The 22,920-nt window shown below is 60.9% G+C and overlaps 1 protein-coding gene across 1 annotated transcript; it reads right to left on the bottom strand.

Annotated features, from left to right (window-relative positions):
• Nucleotides 1-1,488: 1,488 nt before the first annotated feature.
• THOP1 (thimet oligopeptidase 1) lies at nt 1,489-21,759 on the bottom strand. Its single transcript, XM_014845627.3, has 13 exons — nt 21,546-21,759; nt 18,546-18,758; nt 15,908-16,056; nt 14,624-14,731; nt 12,910-13,012; nt 9,595-9,755; nt 7,843-7,978; nt 7,117-7,483; nt 6,644-6,845; nt 3,766-3,952; nt 3,418-3,546; nt 2,425-2,561; nt 1,489-1,950 (listed from the first exon to the last, which is right to left on the bottom strand). Exons 1-13 carry the CDS (start codon nt 21,559-21,561, stop codon nt 1,795-1,797), a joined length of 2,064 nt encoding a protein of 687 aa, XP_014701113.1. The 5' UTR covers nt 21,562-21,759; the 3' UTR covers nt 1,489-1,794.
• Between the last annotated feature and the right edge of the window lie 1,161 nt (nt 21,760-22,920).

The following is a 22,920-nucleotide window of genomic DNA, read 5'->3' as shown; positions in this document are numbered from 1 at the left end:
CCAGCCACGCTCTCTGCTGGCGTCCTGACCTGCCCGCGTGGGGACCCTGCGGCCCACGAGCCTGAGGTCTGTGGCTCCACCTCCCACTGCCCCCAACTGTCTAGCACACAACTGGGGGTGCTGACCCCACGGCTGGACTTTGCATGGGGACCAGAGGGAGGCCATGCGGGCGCTCAGTGCAGGAGAAGGCGAGGAGAGCCCCCAGCCCCCTGACACGACACCTCCATCCATTAGGAGGTGCCCAGATGGCTGCCTGGGTGTGGTCTCTGCTGTATATTTTTTCCCCTCTTTTGAGACCCAGGTAATTCAAGCATAAGCCACAGCTGCCCCGAATCCCGCTATCAACTTCTGCCTCTTGGCACAGCCCTCCCGGCCACAGGGAGCCCACCAGCTCTGGACAAGTGACCAGCCAACAACACTCACCCCCCTGCCCCAGTTTAAAAGGTACAGAAGTGGGTGCAGGAAGCTGAGCAAGCCCCCATGAGGCTCCACAGCTGGACTGGCCCAGGGCTGGTGAGGATGGATGGTCAGGGGCAGACAGATTGTCCCCAGGGAGGTGCGGCCAGTCACCTGAGCCTGGGGGAGATGGGTCAGGGCGCTGTCTGGTCCCTCACTCCACTGACCCTTTGCAGGGACGAAGGACGCGAGGGGAGGACGCAGGGGCAGGAGGCAGGCTCTGGAGGAGCTCAAAGGCCAGGGAAGAAGACACGGGGCGGTCTGGACCAAACGAGCCAGGGGGACAGCCACCCGCCTGCTCAAGTGAAGGACCAAAAAATACCACCAAGCTCTTTCTGAAGACTCGCCAGAGGCCCTGGGAGGCCGCTCTCCCACAGCCCAGACTTTGCCACGCTGCCAACAGCCTCACGGCCAGAGGGAGCCGAGCCCTGAGCGGGAGGACAGGCCACGTCTGCCTCTGGTCTTCAGGGTCACGTGGACAAGAAAGGTCACGGCCGGGCTCCAACAGCTGTGCTCATTAATCAGAGACCAGCCCCTGTCAAAGCCCTCCCAGAGCCTCCGGGCCGGAACCAGGAGGCCTGCCCGGTGACTCACATCCGGGCCGAGGGCGGGCGGCTGTCGCGTCCTGGTCGCTCGTGCGCAGGCTTCTCGGAGGAGCTGGGCCTGCCCTACATGGGTCAGCGCGGCACTGGGGGCAGGCGGGGGATGTCCCCAGACACGTGCTAGGTGGGAGGCTGGCAGGAAACAGACCCCTCTGGGTGAGCGATCCCAGCACCCCAGCCCCACAGCCCACGGCCCCTGGCTGCAGTCGCTCCGACAGCTCAGCCGTCTCCCAGCGACCCAAGTGTGTCACAGTCCAGAATGTTCCAGCGCACAGAGAGTAGCCTTCAACTGCCCAGCGTTTCCAGCAGGAGGGCTGACCGCCAAGTTTAGGGCTTAACAGAAACCAAACAACTGGATCCCAAGTGTGACAACCAATGTCCGCTATTCTGTGCAGGAGGATGGGCGTGAGACACAGGCCAGGAGCCCCTCTTTTCTTTCTTTCTTTTTTAATGCCTGCATTTGAAAGAGGTGCCATCCCTTGACCAGGAGAACTCCCCAGGAAGGGGCTGCATTGGCGCCGCCTGGGGCAGGCCCTGAGCGGGCCCGGGAGCCCGCAGCCGCCTGGAGGACGAGGTCGTTCTGGCCCAGGCCGGCCACTGAGCGGGGCTGCAGAGACCACATGTGGGAACGAACAGGCAGAGCCAGCAGCCCGCTCCTCGCCCGGCTGCCCTGTGTCCCGGCGGGAGCCTGGCGGGGCCGAGTCCCCTAGTCCAGGGCCGGCAGGAGGCCCATGTGTCAGCAGGCCGGGGACTCGCTGCCCTCCACCTGCAGCCCTTTGCTCAGGAGGAAGGCGTCCTGCTTGGGGTCGCGACCCAGGAAGAGCTTCAACATGGCGCTGGCGTCCTGAGAGCCGCCGGGTCTGAGGATGCAGCTTCTGTAGTCCATGCCGACCTGCCGAGGGGCATAGGGGCGGGGCTGGGCGCGGGTCTTCACGCCCCTCCATACCGGTCCTTGCTCATCCCCTCCCCGCTCCAGGCAGCCCACGGGTGCCTGCATCAGCACCAGGAGGGCTCGTGCGTGCAGACACCAAGCACAGGGGTCCCCAGCAGGCGTGAGCGCGTGCGCACGTAACTGCGCGACTACTCGTGTGCAGGAGCCCCATCCTCCAGAAACTCCCCGGGGGCCTTCACCTGCACAGAGGTCGAAGCCCCAGGCTGAGCCTCGGGCCCAGGAGGGTCCCCGGTGGAGCGGAGGGCGGCCCGGCCCCGGCACCCCGAGAAGACGGGCAGGTGCCCCTTCTGCCTGGGCGCACACTCAGGCCCGAGGCCAAGGACGGCTGTTTGGTCCTGGGCCGCAGGGAGCACGCTCACAGGTCACCCACCTGCTCCGCACGCTGGCCCCTCCCGTTGGGCCAGGGCCCCTCACCTTGCCATTCAGGACACCCTCCTGCTTGAAGCGCGTGTGGAACATGTCCATGGAGTACACCTCGCTCCACAGGTAGCCGTAGTACTGCGCGTCGTAGCCGCCCGCCAGGTGGCCGAAGGTCGCGGGCATGTTGGTCCCTGGGACAGACCGGGGAGGCTCTCACTGCAGCCCCGTCGGGACCCCCAGCCCCCTCAGCACCCCTTCCCTGGAGAGGGGCCCTCAAGGCAGCCTGTAGGAGACCCCCCGCCTGGAAGAGGGGGGCCTGACATGTCTGGAAAGCAGGGCCAGGCAATTGGCGGAAGGAGAGAAGTGAATCTTTGCCCACTATCTGCCGAAGCTCGAAAGGGTTCGCACCAAAGCATTTAACGATGTCAGCTGCCATGCGCCGAGGCTCGACACCGGGAGGGCACAGGGCAAGTCAAGGCTCATCCACGCAACGGAGAGCATGCGCGGGCTAAAGCGCCTTTTGACTGCTTATGAGATAGTAAATCAACACACCACCACCTCCATTAAAATCCCAATTATCTTCACCCATGTGTTCGTGGGTCAAGCGTTTGAGCCGACGTGTGTATACATATGCACGCACGCACGCTCGGAAGGACATGCACCCAGACCTTATCTACTCATTATCTCCAGGGCGCGAAAGCACCTGTCTGCTCCGCGCCTTCCAGGCTTTCTAGAGAGCAACGTGCAGGAGGGTGCCCGCGGGAGGAGTGAGGGTGCGGAGACGATGGCAGCGGCCCGCAGTGCGAGCAGAAGGCGAGTGGGTGGGTAAGGACGGACCCTCGGGTGCCGACAGCTGCCCCCACTCTCCCGGCGGCAGCACACGCCCAGGGATGCAGAGCAGAAACGAGGCCAGAGGCCACCTGCTTCCCTCCAGGCCTCAGCCGAAGCCCAGACTGGCCCGACCCCCCTGACCCGTTATCAGATCCTTCTGACCCGGGATGGCCGAGACCCCGAACTCTAAGCAGGGCATGGCTCTCGAGCGGCTACCTGGCGTGGCTGGGACCCCAAGGATCTCCTGGCAGAGGCGGGCGTACTCCTCGGCTGGGTCTGCGGCCGTCTGCGTGTGCAGGGCCTGGTCCACCTTGGCCAGGACGATCTGGCGCAAGTTGAAGAGGCCTGGGCGGGAGGAAGGAGACGGGGGGCTGGCTCTGTGCCCGCCCTGGCCGCTGTGGCCCAGGCGGGGCAGAAACCCCCGAGGGCACATGCGGGCCTGGCTGGGTGCCACAGGAGGACCAGGGACGCCCCTCCCTTCCCGGGCCTCGGGGTCTGGAGAACGGGGACTGGGCGGGAGGGCGGTCCCCGAGCAGAGGGCCCCCGGCGGGGTGCGGCGCGCACCTGTGTTGGCCTGCCGGGACTTGATGAGCTTCTCGAGCAGCTCCGGGGGGATGGCGCTGCCCGTCCGGTAGTGCTGGGACATCCTGAGCAGCGGCTCCTTCTCCCATACCCAGTTCTCCAGCATCTGCGAAGGCGCCTCCACGAAGTCGCGCTCCACGTGCGTGCCGCTGAACATGGCGAACTCCGCCTGCGGGGACGGGGCAGGGCTGCAGGAGGGCCCCGACCCCGCCGGCCCGCGCCCTCCGCCTGGCCTTCCCTGGGCGCCCTCCTGAGCGCAGCTCGGCAGGCGGGTCACATGCTGGGCTGCCTCCCCCCGACCTGGAAGCCTGGCTGCCGACGGGGACAGTTGAGGCTCCCGGAGCAGCCCAGCACACAGGGAGGCGGAGAGCAGCCTGTCCTGCTGGTCACCCACGTCCCGCTCTCCCATCCACGAGGCCAACGCTCTCAACAGACCCTGCACCCAAACGGCAGAGGCCTGGAAACACCGAATCTGGACGGTACACTGTGTTCTCTCCACTTTTGAGTGGCTGAGATTTTTCCGGAAAAACACAGCGCCAGACCCAGTCCAGCTAGAACCCAGGTCTGGCGGCTGATTGGTCACACAAGCCGCCGAGGGGTCCTGGGCAGGTTCCTTCAAGGGCCGGAGGGAGGCAGGGAAAGCGGGAGAGCACGCGGGGGCCCTCCTTGGATTCCGTATTTGTGAACCTGTGACACGCTGAACTTTATTTGCAACCCCGACTTGACCCCTGCAGAGCCTGCCAGGTCATTCGATGCGCCGCCTTGGGGGTTGAGCTCTGACTGTGACAAGTCTCCTTTGCCTGATCTGCTGAGTGCCCCATTCTTTGCATTTTTGCGGACGACTTTGCTGTTTCAAATGGCCCCCAAATGTCGTGCTCAAGTGCTGCCCGGCATTCCCGGTGTGAAGGCTGAGATGTGCCCCAGGAGGAAGCACGTGTGCCATGAGCTTGGATGGGGGTGAGCCACGGGCTGCTGGCCCAGAGTCCGTGTTAATGAACCAACAGCGCGTGTTAAGTGAGGCGTCTTCAAACAGAATCACACGTGACACAAGATGACGTACTGATCGGCTGATGACAATGTCGTGGCCTGACACCCACAGGAACCTAGCCCTGCGCCCCCCAGGAACAGGGGCTCCATATTTACGTGAGCTTTAGGGAACAGAACTGCCATGAAGAAGGGGAGTCAGACGTGTGTGTCAGGAAGGACCTGAAGGAGCTGAGGGAGCTGTGAGGGTCGCTGGAGGAATAATGTTCCAGATATGAGAAATCATCCATGAGTGGATTGTGCAGAGAGAGACAGGAAATAGCAAGAGGGGACGCACATGCCCCGGGTGCTGCAGAGACGGTGGCTTTGTCGTGGGGACTGTTGGCGGGCGAGCAGGTGACCCTCACACCACAGACATCACAGACAACATCAACTCACAATGGACAACAGGCCAACTCGAAGAGCTAAACCTATAAAACTTCTAGAAAAAACAATAAGGAGAAAGTCTTAGTGCTTTGGGTGAGCAAACGATTTCTTCAACAGAACATAAAAAAGGGCAAACTGATAGGCCGGCCCAGTGGCACAGCGGTTAAGTGCGCATGTTCCACTTCTGCGGCCCGGGGTTCGCCAGTTCGGATCCCGGGTGCGGACATGGCACCGCTTGTCAAGCCATGCTGTGGCAGGCGTCCCACGTATAAAATAGAGGAAGATGGGCATGGATGTGAGCTCAGGGCCAGTCTTCCTCAGCAAAAAGAGGAGGATTGGCAGCACATGTTAGCTCAGGGCTAATCTTCCTCAAAAAAAAACCCAAAAAACAAAAAAAGGCAAACTGAAAGAAAAAAGCTTAATAGACTGAACTTCACCAAAGTCAAATCTTCTGCTTATCTAAAGATAAGTAGTCCATCCACACGCTGGAATATTACGCAGCCGTGAAGAGGAGCGAGGCCCTGACACAGCCACACGTGGACGGACCTGCACACACGACGCTCAGGGAGAGAAGCAGACACAGAAGGACACACGGTGTGTGACCCCCATTGACGGGAAATGTCCAGAACAGGCAGATCCATAGACAGCGGGCTTGTGGGGGCCAGGGGCTGGGAGTGGGGCAGGGAGGGTAGAGGGAGGGGTGGTGAATGAAAACATTCCAAAACTGGACAGCGGTGATGCACAATTTGGAGAACTGACTAAAAATCACGGAGCGCCCCGTTCCCACACACTCCGGTTCAGCCCCTAAGAACACTCCTGCTCAGGAGAAAGCACTGACTACGTGAGAGGCAGAGAGCGAATGCACTTGGACAGCTGGGGTCCTGGGGCACGGACACCAGGCTGGGGGCCCAGAAAACCCGGGGTGAGCCCTGTGCTTGCCGCTGAGGGCCCATTTGGGGCAATTACTTCAACTCTCTGAGCCTCCGGGTTTCCAGCAAGAGCCCAGCACCCCGACCTCCTCGCGGGGCCCGGGGGAGCTCACCGGATCCGGAGCCTTCTCCGGTTTTCATTGCCAGCTTTCGCTGGACCGTTCCAGCCACACTTCTTCATGTCAGCTGACGGGATGGGGCCTGAGGCGCCAAGCACCGTCCCAAGCAAGTCACACACGTGCACCATTTTCCCTAATCCTCCCAGCAGCTCTGAGCGCTGCCACGGGCTCAGATGCGCCCCCCGCACATTCCCGTGCTGAAGCTGTGACCCCAGGACCTCAGAAGGTGACAGCATCTGAGGACTGGGTCATTAAAAAGACGGAAACCAAGTCACATGGGTGGGCCCACCGTGGCTGTGGGACTTTGTGATGGAAACTGATACAAAAGGGTGTCACCCCATCTGTGGTGACGTCAGATGGAGGATCCGACAGGGGGGACCTGCCTCTGGCCCCTGCACCCACCTGAGAGCAGAGCTGGTGCATCACGTGCCCGAACTCGTGGAAGTAGGTCTCCACCTCGTCGTGCTGCAGCAGCGAGGGGGCGTCGGGGGTGGGCTTGGTGAAGTTGGCCACCATGGCCGCGATGGCGATCTGGCGGCTGCCGTCCTCCCGCAGGCAGCCGGGCTGCAGGCCGAAGCAGGCTGCGTGCCCGTACTTGCCTTCCCTGCAGAGGGGGCAGGGTCAGGCTCCGCCGGGGGGCTGCTCCGCCCACAGCCTGGCCCCAGAACGGTCCCCAATGCTGCCACTCGCTGACTCTGCGTCCCTCGGGCAACCCGTCTGCCCACTGGGGCGAGTGGACACACTGAGCGGCTTAACTTCCTTCTCAGCAGAGAAGCGAGCGCCCAGGGGCAGGGCTTCTGCCACCTGGCCCACCCACCTCCCCTGAACGGTGCCCCCGGCGCCCCTCAGCCCGGCCCTGTCCAGCTCGCACCCACCGCGGGTAGAGATCCAGGTAGAACTTGCCGATGACCTGCCCGGAGCCCACGTCCCTCACGGAGTACAGCTTCACGTCCTCGTGCCACACGGTGGCGCTCTCCTCCAGGTCAAAGGTCAGGCCCAGCAGCTCCTGGTAGATGCCCAGCAGCCCCCGCGTGACCACCTGCATGGGGAAGTACTCCTTGAGCAGGTTCTGGTCCACACTGTAGCGCGTCTCCTCCACCTGGTTCATGTAGTAGCGCATGTCCCAGGCGTTGATCTGCCCGTCGAACTCCAGGCCGCGCTGCTCGCACTCGGCCTTCTTCAGCTCCAGGATCACCGCCCGCTCCTGCTCCCCGAGGGGCTTCAGCTTCTGGGCCAGCTCATCTGGGGGGCGGGGGGAGAGGCGTGGCTACCTCCCTGCGCCGGGCTCCCCACGCCGCCCAGCTCCCCCCACCCCAGCTGCCCCCGACACGCCCAGGGTTCTAGCCCGCGGGCCTCGGCTTTCTCAGGCGTCACGAGGAGCAGGGGACAGCTGGACGGGGGGACACGTATCCAGGGCCTCACGCCAGGGCCCCAACTCAGCTGTCAGATTAGGGTCCCTCAAGACCAAAGAAAAGGGTCAGGGGAGGCAGCTAGGCTCCCACCTCAAGGGCCTCAGAGGCAGCATCATGTTGCGGTCAAGGACAGCCCCGAACCCCACTCCCGGAACGCGGGGCGGGAGGCTGGGGGAGGCCAGGGGTTACCTAAGAAAGTGGCCACCACCTGGCTGGTCTTCGCCATGTTCATCTCCAGCACGTAGTCGGCGTGCGTGCTGAATCCCAGCAGGCTGGACTTCTGCGCCCGCAGGGCCACCAGCTCCCTGAGGATCGCGCAGTTCTCCTGGAATGACAAACGACCAGCTCTGTGGGCGCCGGGCGCCGCTGCCTCCCCACCGAGGGCTCCCGGGCCAGCCTCCCAGCTCTGTGGGGCTCAGGAGCTGCAGGGGCTGCCCGGGCCCCCTGGTGGGCACATCTGAGAACATGCGGACTCAGCCAGCTGCGTCTGGCCTTCCTTCCCTTTCCTGTCGGCCCAGATTTCTAGGCACTTGGTCCTGTCGTAACACGTAGTCTTCAAAAGCCCTCAGGTCCCTTCCAGAACCATGAACGGCTCTAAGGCTGTGAGTGGAGGCCATGCGAGGCCTGGTGCTCTGGGAGAGGCCCTGGGGGCGCTGTGAACCTGCGCGCTCCCCACTGCGCAGGGACTGGCCTGGGGTACAAGGGCTTGGTCGCGTCTCTGCCAGCACTTGAGGGGTCGACCCAGCCAACCAAGCTCATGGGACCAACACAAAATGAAACACCTCTGATTCATTTACAAGGAGAAACAGAGGCCAGGGCAGAATGGAACACAACTCCCGCCGGCCCGATCCATCCGCAGGAAACCAAGTTACAAGTGAGAAGGTGAGCAGAGACCCTCACATAGGAGGGGGCTCAGGCTGGCGGCCAGCAGGGCTGTCTCCACAGCGCCGGTCCACACGCCAGGACCCTGGGACCCAGAACTCCATCTGCCCCGCGCTCTGCCTCGGTCGGGTCTGGGGGCCAGGATGGGAGGATGAGGTGATGCCAACCACCCCCCAGTCCTGATCAGCCTGCATCCTGCCACCTCGGGGCCTCCTCAGTATCACTTCACTGCTGACGTCCAGCGGGACCCGAACTGCTGCCGCCTCATCACTGAGCCACCCACCTCCACAGGAGGGCACCTGTGGGCGCTGCCTTCTCCAGGGCCACATCTCAAATTCTGCGGTGGGGGAGCCCCCACGTTACCTTCAGACCAACGTGGTCTGTCATCAGCCCAAGAAAGTGCAGAGAGCCAGACCTCAGGTTTTTCCTGCCGCCCCACAAGGGAATGGCTCAGACCTCCCGCTGGTGGCTCGTCGTTGCCGGCCACACGAGCACCAGGCGCGTCCACAGGGAGGGGAAGGGCACCCTCCCACGACCCCACCTGTTCGAGATGCTCCATCGGAGAAGCGCGGACAGAGGCCACAGGGCCACATGTCGGGGTGTGGACACGAGCACAAGCGCCATATGGGAACGGACGCCTGGGCACAGAGGCCACGCCCAGGGCTGAGCCGGAGGCCCGGGGCACGGCACGAGACGCAGAGCAGCAAAGGGCACTTGTGCAAACCCAGGCTCGAGTCCGGGCAGCGCCACCGAAGAGAGGGCGCTCTCAAGTGAAGGCGCACTGGGACAGCTGAGGAAGAGGGCATCGTGATGTACGCAGAGCATGTGCCCACCAGAGCAGGACGAGCTCAGGAAAGAGGCCTCAGACACTGTTGCGGCCGGGGACAGAGCCAGACCCATATGGAAACCTCCACAGGGCAGACCAAGCTCGCTGAGGGGGCCTCTGCCCGTCACGACAGCTGGCCTGGCCGACACGGGTGACGCTCTGCGGGCCCAGTGGCACCGGCCACCCAGGACAGGTCGGCGAAGGGGCAGGCGTGCCCCGGCGCTGCCTCTCACCTCCTTGCAGCGACAGTTGAAGGCCGCCTCCACCTTCCTCCGGGTCTCGGGCACGTGGCACTTCTTCAGGAGTGGGAAGTAATGCGGGTACTTGAGGGTGACCTTCAGCTTCTCACCCCCGGCCTTTTCCAGCGAGTTCAGAAAGTCCTCGGGGAGCCCTCCTGTGGGGACACCATTGGGGGCTGTGAAGGACCACCGAGCTGCTGGGACGGTGCACAGACGTGGCAGGGGAGCAGGCCTGCTCCTTCGGGAGGCCGGCGCGGGAGTCAGTGGGGGCAGCAGCACCAGGCCGGCCTCCCCTCGGAGCTCTGTGACTCCAGCCCGCGCCTTTCCTGCTCCGCCCCAGAGGGAAGACGTCGAGGACGCGCCCCCTTGGAATCGCGCTGCCGCCCCATGAGGACTCCCCCAGGAAGGCAAGGCCACACCCGGCCTGATGCGGGCTTTCAGGGGCCGCAGCCTCCTCCCGTGGCCGTTCTCTGTAAGTGGCACCAATGGGAGACAGAACCCGCCGTGTCCCATGTGTCCCCCCCGGGCAGCGTCTCCCCCCCGTCCCCGGGCCCACAGTGCTGTGACAGCTCCCGCCTGGTCTCCTGCACCGGCACCGTCCTGCTGAGACAGAGATCCAGGGACACTGCCTCCTTCAGGGGCTCCCGCCTCACAGCTTAGGAGACGCCACGGCCACACCTCACGCCCTGGCTGCGCCCTGGCCCATGGGCCCCCAGAGGCCAGCTGGCCCGGGACCCTCCCCCCAGTACAGTGAGCAGGGATGAGCTGGGCTAGGGTGCAGTGATGGACGGGGCACCACTGGGGAGGTCCTGAGCGGCCGGGCTCAGCCCTGGGGGCGTGGGAGGCGACGGAGGCCTTGAGGATTCCTGCGAGGCTGCGGCTCGGGGCGGGCCCCACGGCAGGCAAAGCTTCTGTCCTTCCCGGCTGGGCTCCGGCACTTGCGCAGGCCTGACAAACGTCTGCCGGGCGAGTGAACTGCGCCAAGCCCAGCTGAGGACATCGAGCTGGTGTCCGTGGACCCAGGGCCCAACAGGCAGCATGAAACAGGCCAGAGAGCTGCCCTCGCGCCGGAACAGGGCCCCTGCCCTCCTAGGATCGTGAGAGCCCCAAATACCCTCTCAATGGCTTTCTCCCTGCTGGAGACAGCGGTGAAAACGCGGACAGGGTGACACCAGACAAGCCGGGGGTACCATGCTGGAACTGACAGCATCAACGTGCGCTCAGGGCGTGTGCGTGCGTGCGCCTGCGTGGACCGTATCTATTTCTTGTCTGCTGAGACGCCAAGAAACACCAGCCACCAGCAGCAGCGAGCACACCAGCATCCAGATCTTAGTTTCTAAGCATCAGGCCCGGGCCCAGGTGGGCAAAGGACGAAATGAGCCCGGGGCATCCTGTGTCAAAAAGAGGGTGCTCAAAGGATAACGGACACGTCAAGCCTGAAGGGACTCCTCGAGGTCAGACTGGGACAATCTGAGCATTAAAACACAGGATGACAGCACGGACTCTACCTCAGGGAACAAGCTAGGATCCGCAAGCCCACCGATACAGACACAGATCATCGGTGAGCAGGCGGAGGGGATGTCCTGACCTCAGGAGAGAGGACGTGCACAGAGGACGCTGTCCTTAGAGCATCATGCAGGGACGCCTCGGCTAGTGGGCAAAACGTGACGAGCAGCGGCCTCAGAGCACCGCTGGAAAAATCACTGACCACGAAGGGAAAGTGGCAACGCTATAGTGGGCACGCACGGTGGAGGGTTAGGTTCAGCAAGCGGTGCAGACTCAGGAAAAGAGAAAAGGGGACAGAGAAACAGCCTCCGCATTTCGGTAACATAACACCAAGAATCCCTTTCGCAATCGGGAGAAAATAAACAAACGCCACGCTCTTGCTCAGCTGGACCTGCGACAGGGCCAGACCCTGCCAGGCAGGCCGGACACGTCCTGGCCTGGCCACCAACCCCGCCCCCAAGGGACAGCGTCTGAGGCCAGCCTGAGACAGCAGGGCCCCCCAGACTGTGCAAATAGGTGGGTGAGAGGGCCTGTCTGCTCATTCCAGAGGCCCCGGGCCCCCTTTGCTCAGGAAACACAGCCCTAAACGTCGCTGTCCTTGCCCAGGAAACACTGTCCTTAAATGTCAGGAGCCACAGGGTGGGACTGAATGAGAACAAAGGGCAGCGGAGTTTGGTGGCAAGTGGCCCATAAGCACTTGTTGAGGAAAATTGTGTCTGTGGGCACGTCTGTGATCGAGCCCCCCCGTGGAGGCCTCGGGCAACGAGGTCCCTGTGTCACGGGCAACGTCGGGTGGGGGCAGATGCTGCCGGAATACAGGCTCCACTCTCACGTAACCTTACACTCCACTGCAGTGGACAGGATGGGTCAGAAGACCCAGGGTCACCTGAGTCCCCTGGCAGAGCCCTGAGGCTGCGGCACCACAGCTGACCCGGCGTTTTCACAACTGTCAATGCCAGGAAAGATGGAAACACATTTTCGAAAGGCTGAGGAACCGTTCGACAGGAAAGAGCCTGAAGGGACACGAAGACTGGATGGCATGAGTGCTCCCCGGCTGGACCCGGTTGAGGAAAGAGTCCAGGGAGCGTGGTCGGGATGGCTGGGCAGGGACACCTGCATTCGCAACACTGCTGTCTGCTGCTCGGTCTCCCGAGCGTGAACCGCAGGAGGTGACATGGGAGGACGTCCCCATTCTCGGTGATGTGTCCTGAGGCCTACAGACAACTTCTGGAGGGTTCAGAAGCCACACCTACACGGGGATCCACACAGAGGAGGGCAGGAGCAGTGGCCAGGGCCCAGTCTAAGTGAGGCACACGGGTTCTCCGTTGTGCTATCATCACCAATTTCCTACGGGCGTGAAACATTTGAAATAAAGCATTTGGGGAAGAGAGGGAGAGAAGAGAGTGGAAACTAGAAAGGAGGGCCAGGCCCCACCCCCTCACAATTCCCACACACAGTAGGTCAGAACAGGACCCTGTCAGTCCCCTTCACTTTGTAAGACTAAGAAGATGAGCATCACAGAGAGCGGCGGGTGGGCGGGGCCTGGCTCTCAGAGGGCACCCCCGGCTAACCCGGAGAGGCTGAGACCGGTGGGCTCCTGCCGCTGCCCTGGGTGCTTCCTGGCCAGGAGGAATCTCGGTAGGCAGACCACGGCCCTCCCCAAGGAAGGATCTAGAAGCTCAGGTTCCAAACCACTGAGGGGGGTGGTATTAGATCCAAACGCATGGGCCTCCCACCATCCTCAACCTCAGAAGCCCGCGGGAGGAGGCAGAGGCCCCCATGGGTCCCAGAAGTGCCTCCTACCCAGCTCGTCCCGCGTGAAAGGCAGGAAGGTCGTGTCCTCGTTCAGGTTCTTATTAAAGTCGATGCACAGGAGGCTCAGCTTCTTCTTGATGCTCTTGATTTTCTGAAGGAGAGAAGAGCCGTGAGAGGAGGCGGCGGTGGGGGGGACAAGCAAGAGGAGGGGGGACGGGGACAGAAACAGAGGCTGCCAGACGCAAACACAAAGGCCTGAGACTGGTTCGCGGCGGCGTGAACTGAAACTGAATTTCTGTCCTTTCAGGGTCAAGCTGGATTTTAGAGGCAGTGGAAAATGGACCGGATTCTAACTGGGTGGGGGCCCAGGTCCTGAGGCTTTGACGCCTCGGCCTCGCTGACCTGGAGGGACAGCCCCTCCTTCCCAGGGGTGCCAATCGCTAGAGACAGGAAACCTGCCCGAGCGCGGGGAACGCAGACCCCGCCTACGAGCCGCAGGAACCGGGCAGGCGCAGCCCTCCCAGCGCCGGGGCCAGGACACGCAGGGGATGCCACCTGGGACATTGTGACTTACAACAAGAAATGTATGTCGGGTCTTTGTCCCCACTCCTGGTGCACTAAAACCCTTAGAATTTCTTAAGTGATAAGAAAAAACTGAAGTAGCTCCTGAGCGACAAAGGCGAGGCAGCACCTTGTTCTCCTGAAGAGCCCGTCAACCACGCCTGAGTGTACGCAGACGCAGGGACTTCTGGAAAGCACCGAAGAATGGGGACTGGTGGGGGCAACCAGCCACACCTAGAGGACAGTGGCTACGTCAGCTGCTCTGGGAGGGGAGCAGGGCGGGAGGCTGCATCCAATCTGTCATGCCAACGTTATGAGGCTGCCATGAAAACCCCAACCAGGGGATGGGGGGCCAGGCGGAGGCGCGGGGAGGCCGAGGGGCCATCTGGCTGTTTCTGAGTTGCATCTTTTAAACAGTAATCTAGCAAGTAAACTGGTTTCCTGAGTCCTGCGAGCCGCTCTAGCAAATTAAATGAACCCGAGGGGGTCGTGGGAACCCCGATTTACAGCCAACTGGACAGAAGCACAGGTGACAACCTGGACTTTCGATTGGCATCTGAAATGAGCACAGTCTCATGGGACTGAGCCCTTAACCTGGGGGACTGATGCCATCTCTGGGTAGACAGTGTCAGAACTGAGTTAAATCGTAGGTCAGAGTCACCTATGTGGGAACCCCACACGTGTGGGGTCAGAAGGGAAGCCATGGGGCCGGCTAGTGGGCAAGTGGTTAAGTTCTCGAGCTCTGCTGTGGCGGCCCAGGGTTTTGCTGGTTCGGATCCTGGGCGCGGACACGGCACTGCTCATCAGGCCATGCTGAGGCGGCGTCCCACATGCCACAACTAGAAGGACCCACAACTAGAATATACAACTATGTACTGGTGGAATTTGGGGAGAAAAAGCAGAAAGGAAAAAAAAAGATGGACAACAGTTGTTAGCTCAGGTGCCAATGTTTAAAAAAAAAAAAGAAGGGAAGCCGTGTTGTTGCAGGGCACTGAGACTACAGCAGGCCCACGGGGAAGTGACTTCTTCCTTAACACCTCTGCACCAAAGCCACGGGGAGGACCGAACGAAGTGCGATGTGCGACCGTGCAGAAGCGGGGGCAGAGGGACCATCCTTCCCGGGGTTCAGGCCCGAGGCCGGGCCCCCAGACGGGCACAGGAACGTGAGGGCCCCCCGCGCCCCCGAGAGCCGGGCCCTTACCTCCTGAGTCTCCGCAGGCAGGTGCAGGCCGTTCCTCCTGCCCAGCTTGATCAGGCGCTCCAGGTACCGAGAGGCCTCTGGCCGCAGCGAGTCCTTCTGAACTTTTTCCTAGAAGAAGAAAATCCAAGTCCTGTTCACACGAAATACCGTGACGCTGCCAAACGCTGGCAAGGCAGCAAGAAAACGGACCTCTCGGATGTCAGGGGAGGGAATGTGAAATGGCGCGGCCGCTCTGGAGAGCACGTTGGCAGTTTCTGAAAAAGCAAAATGTGCCACTGCCACACGACTCAGCAAGCACACGTGGGCGTTTATCCAAGAGAAACGAAGACTTCGGTCCACACAAAACCTGCACAGGGAGGCTCCCTTATGGGAACAGCCCCAAACTGGAACCAGCCCAGAGGGCCTCGGACAGGCGAGCGGTCACCCAGGAACGGGGCGCTGTGTCAAGGTCAGTGTCCCGGTTGTGATACCGACTTTAGTTTTGCAAAATGTTACAGTGGGGAGAAATGGGCAGAGTGTAGACGGGACCTTACTGAATCATTTCTTACAAGGCATGTGAAGCTACAATTGTCTCAGAAATTTCAAATAAGAGAAACGCTGCTTGTGCTTTTCACAGGCCACCTGCCTATGTCGCCCCAAGGCACGCGGTGCGTTTTCCTGATCCTGAGGGAGACATGGCAGCAGAAAGCTCTAAGAGAATGAGCAAGAAGCGACAGGAGAAGGGCCTCTGGTCCACCTCTGCGGTCCCTCCGACGTCAGCAGCAAAGGTTCCGGGCCGGTGTGCCGCGAGGAGCGTCGACCGAGGCAGGTCACCCTGCGTGTGTCAGTCGACCCCCCTCACCACCCACAGGAGACAGGACGTCATCCCTAAGTCACGCCCAGTGGGGCCGGGAAGGTGAAACGACATGGCAGACGTGGCAAAGGAGGAAGGAGGCCCAGGTGTTCCAGACCTTTCTCTTGTGCTTCTGCATTTGCCTCTGTCGTTGTCTTAGGTTTTTCATTATGGTGAGACAGACACAACGTGACGCTGACACCTTAGCCGTTCTGCAGCGCACAGCCCAGGAGCGTTAACCCACTGGCAGCGCTGTGCAGCCACCCACCACCCACCCAGTCTCTTCGGCTTTCCGCCTCTGGCACCCAAGGAAGCAGGGTGATGGGTCTGAAGAGGCTCCGAGCAGCGGGTGCCCGTGGGGAGACCGCTGTGCCCCGGGTTCTCTAGCTCCAGCGTGCCGGGGCTGCGTCCCCAGGGGCCGAGTGGACGCTGCGCCCTCACCGCCCCCTCACCTGCAGCCAGACGATCCTCTGGTACACGTCCTGCCGCATGCTCATCTCCACGTCAAACTCCGACAGCTTCTTGTCCGCCTCCGTGCTGGCCGTCCGGATGGCCTTGGAGGGGGAAACGTGCTGGGGGAAGTCGAGGATATTCCTCTGGACTGAAACCGGAGACAATGGGAGACGGGGTGAAAACGGGTCCCGATGGACACCGGCAAGCGCCTGCCTCACTCCCTGGGCGTGGAACTCATCGGGTTTCCCGATTCACTCAGCAAACACTCCCCACGCAGGGCCCCGGGGTCAAGAGATGGGCGCTGGTATCCACGTCCTCGGGGACCGCACAGGCCCGAGAGAAACAGGCTCAATCATGACACTCCAAGGCAAGAAGGACCGTAACAGAGAAGGATGACAAGCCCAGGAGAGGCCAAAGGGACGAGATTCTAGAAAAGGAGCCATGGCTGCTGATGACCATATTTTAAATTCATAAACGAAGTCAAAGTTTACAGAGCACGTCCACACTTCATTGAACAGAGGCGGTGTGGTGGCTGTGAGGGCATAAGCTTGAACAGAGTGACCACACGACCCAACAACCCCACTCCTTGGTGTCTGCCCAGAGAAATGACGTCCGTCCACCCAGGACACACATGCACATCACAGCAGCGTGGTTTGTAATAACCAAATAGTGGACACAACGCAAACGTCCATCATGGAATCATGGATCCACACATGTCCATCCACACGCTGGAGCACGATGCAGCCATGAAAAGAAGCGAGGCCCTGACACAGCCGCACGTGGACAGACCTTGAACACACGACGCTCAGGAAGAGAAGCAGACACAGAAGGACACATGGTGTGTGACCCCATGGACGTGAAACGTCCAGAACAGGCAGATCCACAGGCAGAGAGCGGGCTCGTGGGGGCCAGGGGCTGGGGAGTGACTGCTGACGGGGACAGGGGTTTCTTTGGGGGAGAGGGAATGTTCTGGAATTAGTGGTGATAGTTGGACAACAGTGTGAGTATACTAAAAACCACTAAAAGGTACGCTTTAAATGGGCAGATTATATGGTGTGTGTATTAAATCTCAATAGTGTGGCTGAAAAAAAAACATATACTTTGCATCACGGAGAACTGAATTTAAACCACGGTTTGGTCACTTCCGCAGTCCTTGGCCGGGGAAAACGTCCCCAGGTCTGGGTGCACTTGGCTGCCCCACAGGGATCTCTGTAAAGGTGGCGACAGGACTGCCCGCCCGGCCGACTCCCATGGAGCACGTAGGGCTGCAGGACGGCCCGACACTGGCTGCCCGAGAGGCGACAGTGACCAGGACAGGACAGCTTCTGTGCGTCTGGGCTGACAAGCCACCGCGACGGCACTGAGTCAAACAGCTAAACAGTATGGAGAGGGAACGGGGGCGCGGGAAGGGGCTCCCGGGGGAAGAGCTCGTCTGTGACCGGCAGGAGGGAAGGACTCCAGGCTGCATCTGAAGCCCGGAGACGGGCGAGCATGAGAAGGGCAAGGAGGCCGCGAGGCCGGACACGACGGCCCGGCGGCAGGTGAGAGGGGACAGACAGCAGGGCTCTGAGAGCCACCTTGAGGACTCTGGCCTCCAGCGAGAGGGCCGTGGAAAGGCACTGAATGGCTGGCCAAGGGGGTACCAACATTCAGTTTTAGTTTCTTTAAAATGACTCAGCCTCCCGGGTGGGGACGGAAATAAAAGGCCGAAGGGGCGGGGGTGGAGACCAAGTAATGCCGGCGGGACCGCGCCTGTAAGTGGGAACTGGCACTCCTCAATCCTCAGAGGCTCCCGTGAGACGAGATGGGGAGACTGAGGCCCATCCCGAGGCCGGAGGGGTGGGAGGCAAAGCCAGGCCTGCAGGCTCTCGACCTGCTTCCCGTGTGGCCCTCGCCCCGCGGCCCACAGCGCACCAAGCCACTCAGCAGCAGCAACCATCTGGTGTCTGAGCAGCGCAGCTGGGGGTCGGCACACCCGACATGGTGGGGCCTCAGGGACACGCGAGAACCCCGAGCTGGAATTCAGTGATTCCTGATGCGGCCTCGAAAAACAACTTCTGCTAGAGACCCAGGGGCAGGGGTTTCCTGGGCTCGGGGTCCAGACTCTGGGTCTTTCATCCCCACACTGTCGCCGCTACAGAGGGGGCTCCGGGAAGCGGGCTTTGTATCTGTTTCCCGAGCACCTCGCTGCTCAAAAAGGAGCAGGAGTGAAGGAGCCAGCCAGGTGGTGACGAGGACACCAGGCGGCATCAGGTTACCCTAAGGCAGGGAAGGACGACAACCCAGGACGAAGGGGCCAAGTTCAGTCGCTCAGAGAGCAAACACCCCCGGGACACGGGAGGGCTGAGCAGGGCTTCAGCTTCAGGGCCAACACCTGAGTTGGCTCCTGGAGGTATCCTGTTAGACACGTGCAGTCTCGGCCCTCAGATGACACAGCCCTTGGGGACTGAGTGTGCCAGGCGGCGCAGTGGCGTAGGACCTTCAGGGACTTGCCAGCCAGCACCTGCCACATGCCTGTACCCCGTCAGCACCTTACCCAGCACGGCCCCGGGGAGCAGGGGCCTCACCACGAGCAGGTCCAGGAGCTCACGGCCCGAGCCACCCCTGGCTCCCCGCTGGAGCCTCGCGCGGACTCACCCGTGTAGGACACCTCCACGTCGGCCAGCGCCTTGAGCGTGCTCTCGTAGGACACGTCCTCGAACGCCTGCGCGCCCACCTGGTCGTACACCCGCTTGGTCTGCTCGATGAGCTCCGCCGTGCGCTCCCCGATCTGCTGGGCGCTCAGGTCCCATCGCAGGTAGTTCACCACGGAGCACGCGGCCGCCGTGGCCAGGCCGTCTCCCGCACAGGCTGGACAGAGGAGACAGAAGCCCGCACCCCGCATGTCTGCTTGGAGCCCGGAATTAGGGGCAGTCACTGGGGGTGGAGGGACAGGAGAGGACCACCGCTTCCCCGGGCAGATGGGCGAGGCCCACGGGCGTGGTGGGGACAACAGGCTGAGCAGTCTTCTAGAGCAGAAGGTGACTCTGCCCACCAGGGGACGTTCATGGTTGTCACAACTGGGGAGTGAAGCTACTGCCTCAAGTGGGTGGGGCCAGGGATGCTGCTCCACACCCCCCAGTGCCAGGACAGTCCCCAAGAGAGTGACCCGGCCCCAGTGTCAGCAGTGCCGGGGTGACATTTGGTGTACACGTGCCTTTCACTGAAACAGTCACTGTGTAATGACAGGGTGCTGCCCCCGAGCTCCTCGGATGTGACACGTGACACGCATACTGTGTTACCGTCCTAAAGCTGGGGAAATCCTGACTCTGAAACACCCCTGGCCCAGGAGTTTCTGGGTGAGGTGGTGGTCTTACCAACAGCCAGCCCTTCCCAGCTTCCCCGTGGGCTGCAGGGTAAGCTGCTTGCTTTCGTGCCCTCGCTGAGCCCTCCGACGGCCCTGGACTCTGCGTCCCGGGCTGGCCCCATCTTCCAGACGGGGATGCTGAGATGAGGAGAGCTCAGGGCTCTTGCCAGGACCCCGCAGCCAGCAGGGCAGAGGCGGGCTTCATGCCGCAGTCTGACCCCGGCTCCTCCGCGGTGCGCCAGGGTGCTGCCCTCACAGCCACCTTTGTCCGCCTGCACCTCTGGCGGGCAGGGCTTCCTGTCCCCTTTCCAGGGCTCACCCCACACTAAGAACTGAAGTCCAAACCCCTCTCAGAGTCCACACCACCGGTCAGCAAACCTATTTTTGTACAGCCCCCGAGGTACGAGATCTCCAATGAGACCGAGATGGGGCATGGCCGGCCCAGCCTAAACCACCCAGTTTGCTGACCCCTGGTCTACAACACTCCGCACGGCGGGTTTGGCCGGCTGGTTTGCCAACTTCTCTGTGCCCAGTCACACCGCCTTTCTTCCAGAAGTCTCCCGGGTCTTCCCAAAGGTTGCCCCCTCTGCCCTGAGTCCCCACTCTGCCAGTCTTCCTTGCTACCTCCCTTTCTGAGAGGGGCCCCCGGCGGCATTCCTGCAGCACCTGGAGATCTCCTGAATTCCTCACCGAGTTAACGAATGGAGGCCTCGCGTTCCCCGTGCTGGGTGCAGAATGTGGAATAAGGAGAAGTGGCTGCCCCAGGGAACACCCACCTGTGCCTCACTCTCCCCTTCTGGCACGGCAGGAGTGAGCAGGGCCACAGCGGTCCTGGACTCCCCCCTTTTGTGAACACAGGGTGGGGGGGGTGTCTTTGGAGGTGCTGCGAGCTCAGACCTACATTTGGTGTCTCTAGAGCAGAGTTTTTCAACAGCATTATCAACATTTGGGGCTGGATCACTCTCTGGGGGGCCATCCTGGGCGCTGTGGGGGGTTGAGCAGCATCCCCTGGCCCCCACTCGATGCCAGGAACTCTCCCAGTGTGACAGCCACAGGTGTCCCCAGACATCACGCAGCGTTCCCTGGGGGGTGGGGGGGTGGCAGGGGCACAATCACCCCAGCCGAGGAACCCTGATATAAACTAAGCGGGAAAAAGAAACACTCTTAACTCAATACAGGTCAGATTTTCCAGCCAAATGACTTTGCTGCAAAATCTTTCCGTTTACAGATTATTTTGGGTTTCAGAACTACGGACAAAGGACTGTGGGTCTCCATTAAATTTGATGGTCAAGAAAGGCTGCAAGAATGCTCAGGAAACATGGGGCATCAGCGCAAGCTGGAATTATCAGAAAAACCTCCCCCAGGAGCTAGGATTTGAAAACCTTAAGCAGACGCACTCCTTCTGGGATATTTACGGGTTGCAACCTATGTGCAAGGTCTCTGAGCTGACAGCCCTGCTGCAAACAAGGCTGACAACATTCCTGCCTTCCTGAGGCCCGAATAACCCTAATTATGATTATTGTCATGAACACAATTATCGTCAACATCCTTGCAACCGGATGGAAAAAGAACCAGGGGAGGACGGGCAGGCAAGAGAAAATTCCAGGAGGCAGCTGGCGACAACCCGGGCGGTTTTCTAAAGATCAGGACACGGGTCACATCACTCCCCCCAATAAAACCCTTCTATAGCGCCCCTTTGCCCTTAAAATAAAAGGGACCCCAAACTGTGTTCTAGCCAAAACGACTGGGTGCTCTCCAAACCCGTTACCCGTCTTCCTGTCTCCCTGCCACCTTTGCCCTCACGGTTCCCGCCAGCTGGGACGTTCCTGCCCTACGTCTTGGCAGTACAGCTGCTTCGCTGAAATGCCACCTCTTCCGGGAAGCCCTCCAGGACCGCCCTCTCTAAGGAAGCGCTACCAGCCCTAGCAGCAACCACTCTCTACAGCCCTCGCCGGCCTCTTTGCCCGCTGAACGTCTGTCTCCGGCTCTAGAACTCCGCCCAGAACTTTCGGTTTCCCCCAGAGTCCACCCTAGGGCCAGACCCGTCCTTAGCAGGAGATACCCAGAGTTTGTTGAATGAATGAAGCGCTGGAAAAGCTGGTTCATTCACTCGTTCCGCCACCGACGGGGCGGGATCCCGGGCTCGCCGATGCCCCCCCCACCTCCCCGGCCCCGGTCGCTCGAGGGTCACCGGGCTCCGCTCTTAGGCCCAGGTCGCTCCCCCGAGAGGCACGAGGGTGCGGGGCGCCCGGGTCTGGGGAGCGGGCACCGCACCAAGGGGCGGCCGGTACCTGCGGGGGGCTTCATGGCGGGCGGTCGTGCCCCGGGGGACGCCTTCCTCCACCTGGTCCGCAACCGACCGCCTGAGTCCTCTCAGTGGCCACCGCCGTCCACACCGAGCTGCCCGCCGCCCACTCGCCCACTCGCCCACTCGCCCACTGAACGCTGGGAGGGCGCGTGCGCCGGAGGCCAGGGCGCATGCGCGCCCAGGCTCCGCCCACAACCGGAAGCGGCTCGGCTCGGCACTAACGCGCTCTGCGCACGCGCCGGGACACGCCCTGCCCATCATTGGCTCTCGGCCGCAAGAGGGCGGAGCCTTTGGGAGGCAGGGGAGGGGCGTTTCCATGGAAACATAAAACACACACACGCACGCACACACAGACACACACACACCACCCCCACACACCACCCCCACCCCCGCTGGCGCCTCAGAGCTTCCTATAATTTTCCGCTCATTCTGCCCGTACTCTGCCTGGGCTTCTAGCTCCCGTATGAATTTGTACTTCCATCCTTTCTACCTTATAATCGTGCATTGGGCTAGTTTTGCAAGTTTTCGGGCGCTTTTTGGCTTTTTGTAGATTATGGCATTCCTAGCATCCTGCCCATCTTCCAGGATCTAATGAATAGAGAAGATGCGTCACATATGTCAACGGAATCCGGTTAATCAGTTAAATTAAACACACACACAAAAAAACCCAGAAACGTAAGCAATTGCGTATCACGGAGAAAGCTTCAGTAAACGGATCCAGGATTGCAAACAACAGGTGTTTGGGACCTATATCTAGTGTTGTCAGTTAAAACAAAGTTTTGCGTCTAAGACACCTGGAAAAAAATATTTTACTGGATTAAACTGGCTGAAACACCCACCTCGTTTATTTCTGCAAGAGAAATTAAAATAACCCAGGGAGTTAAAAGTGCACGCGTTTTAAACAGGATAAAAATGAATTGGGAGAAGACTTCGGGCAGCTTTAACAGAAATAGTAGTCATTTCTCAGTCATTCTACGGAATTTCTCATCACTCAGCCTATTAAGCACACCAAGCTTAATCCTACCTAGTCCCTCACTTTTGCTGTTCTCTGTACCGCCAGTGCTTTTTTCCTCCTCCTCTAAGTCCACATCTGAAAGAGAGGTCCTTCTTCACCATCCAGCCAACTACCTCCCCAGTCACAATCACAACACCCCATTCTTTGTTCATAGCGCTTGCCCTTTAGCGAGATTTTTTAATGTACTAGTTTACTAGTTTATAGTCTGTTTACCCCAATATAAGGTAATGAGAGCAGACACTTTGCTGTTCTTTATAGTTGGTTTGCAACAAATATTTGGTGAATGACTATTAGGCACCTGCTGTAAACAAATATCTCTGTACTCCTTCACGTCTCGCGGATG

This window comes from Equus asinus, chromosome 20 (genome assembly GCF_041296235.1).
Source record: "Equus asinus isolate D_3611 breed Donkey chromosome 20, EquAss-T2T_v2, whole genome shotgun sequence".
NCBI lineage: Eukaryota > Metazoa > Chordata > Mammalia > Perissodactyla > Equidae > Equus > Equus asinus.
Note: the sequence above shows the minus strand (reverse complement) of the source record. Positions and strands in the feature narration are given on the sequence as shown.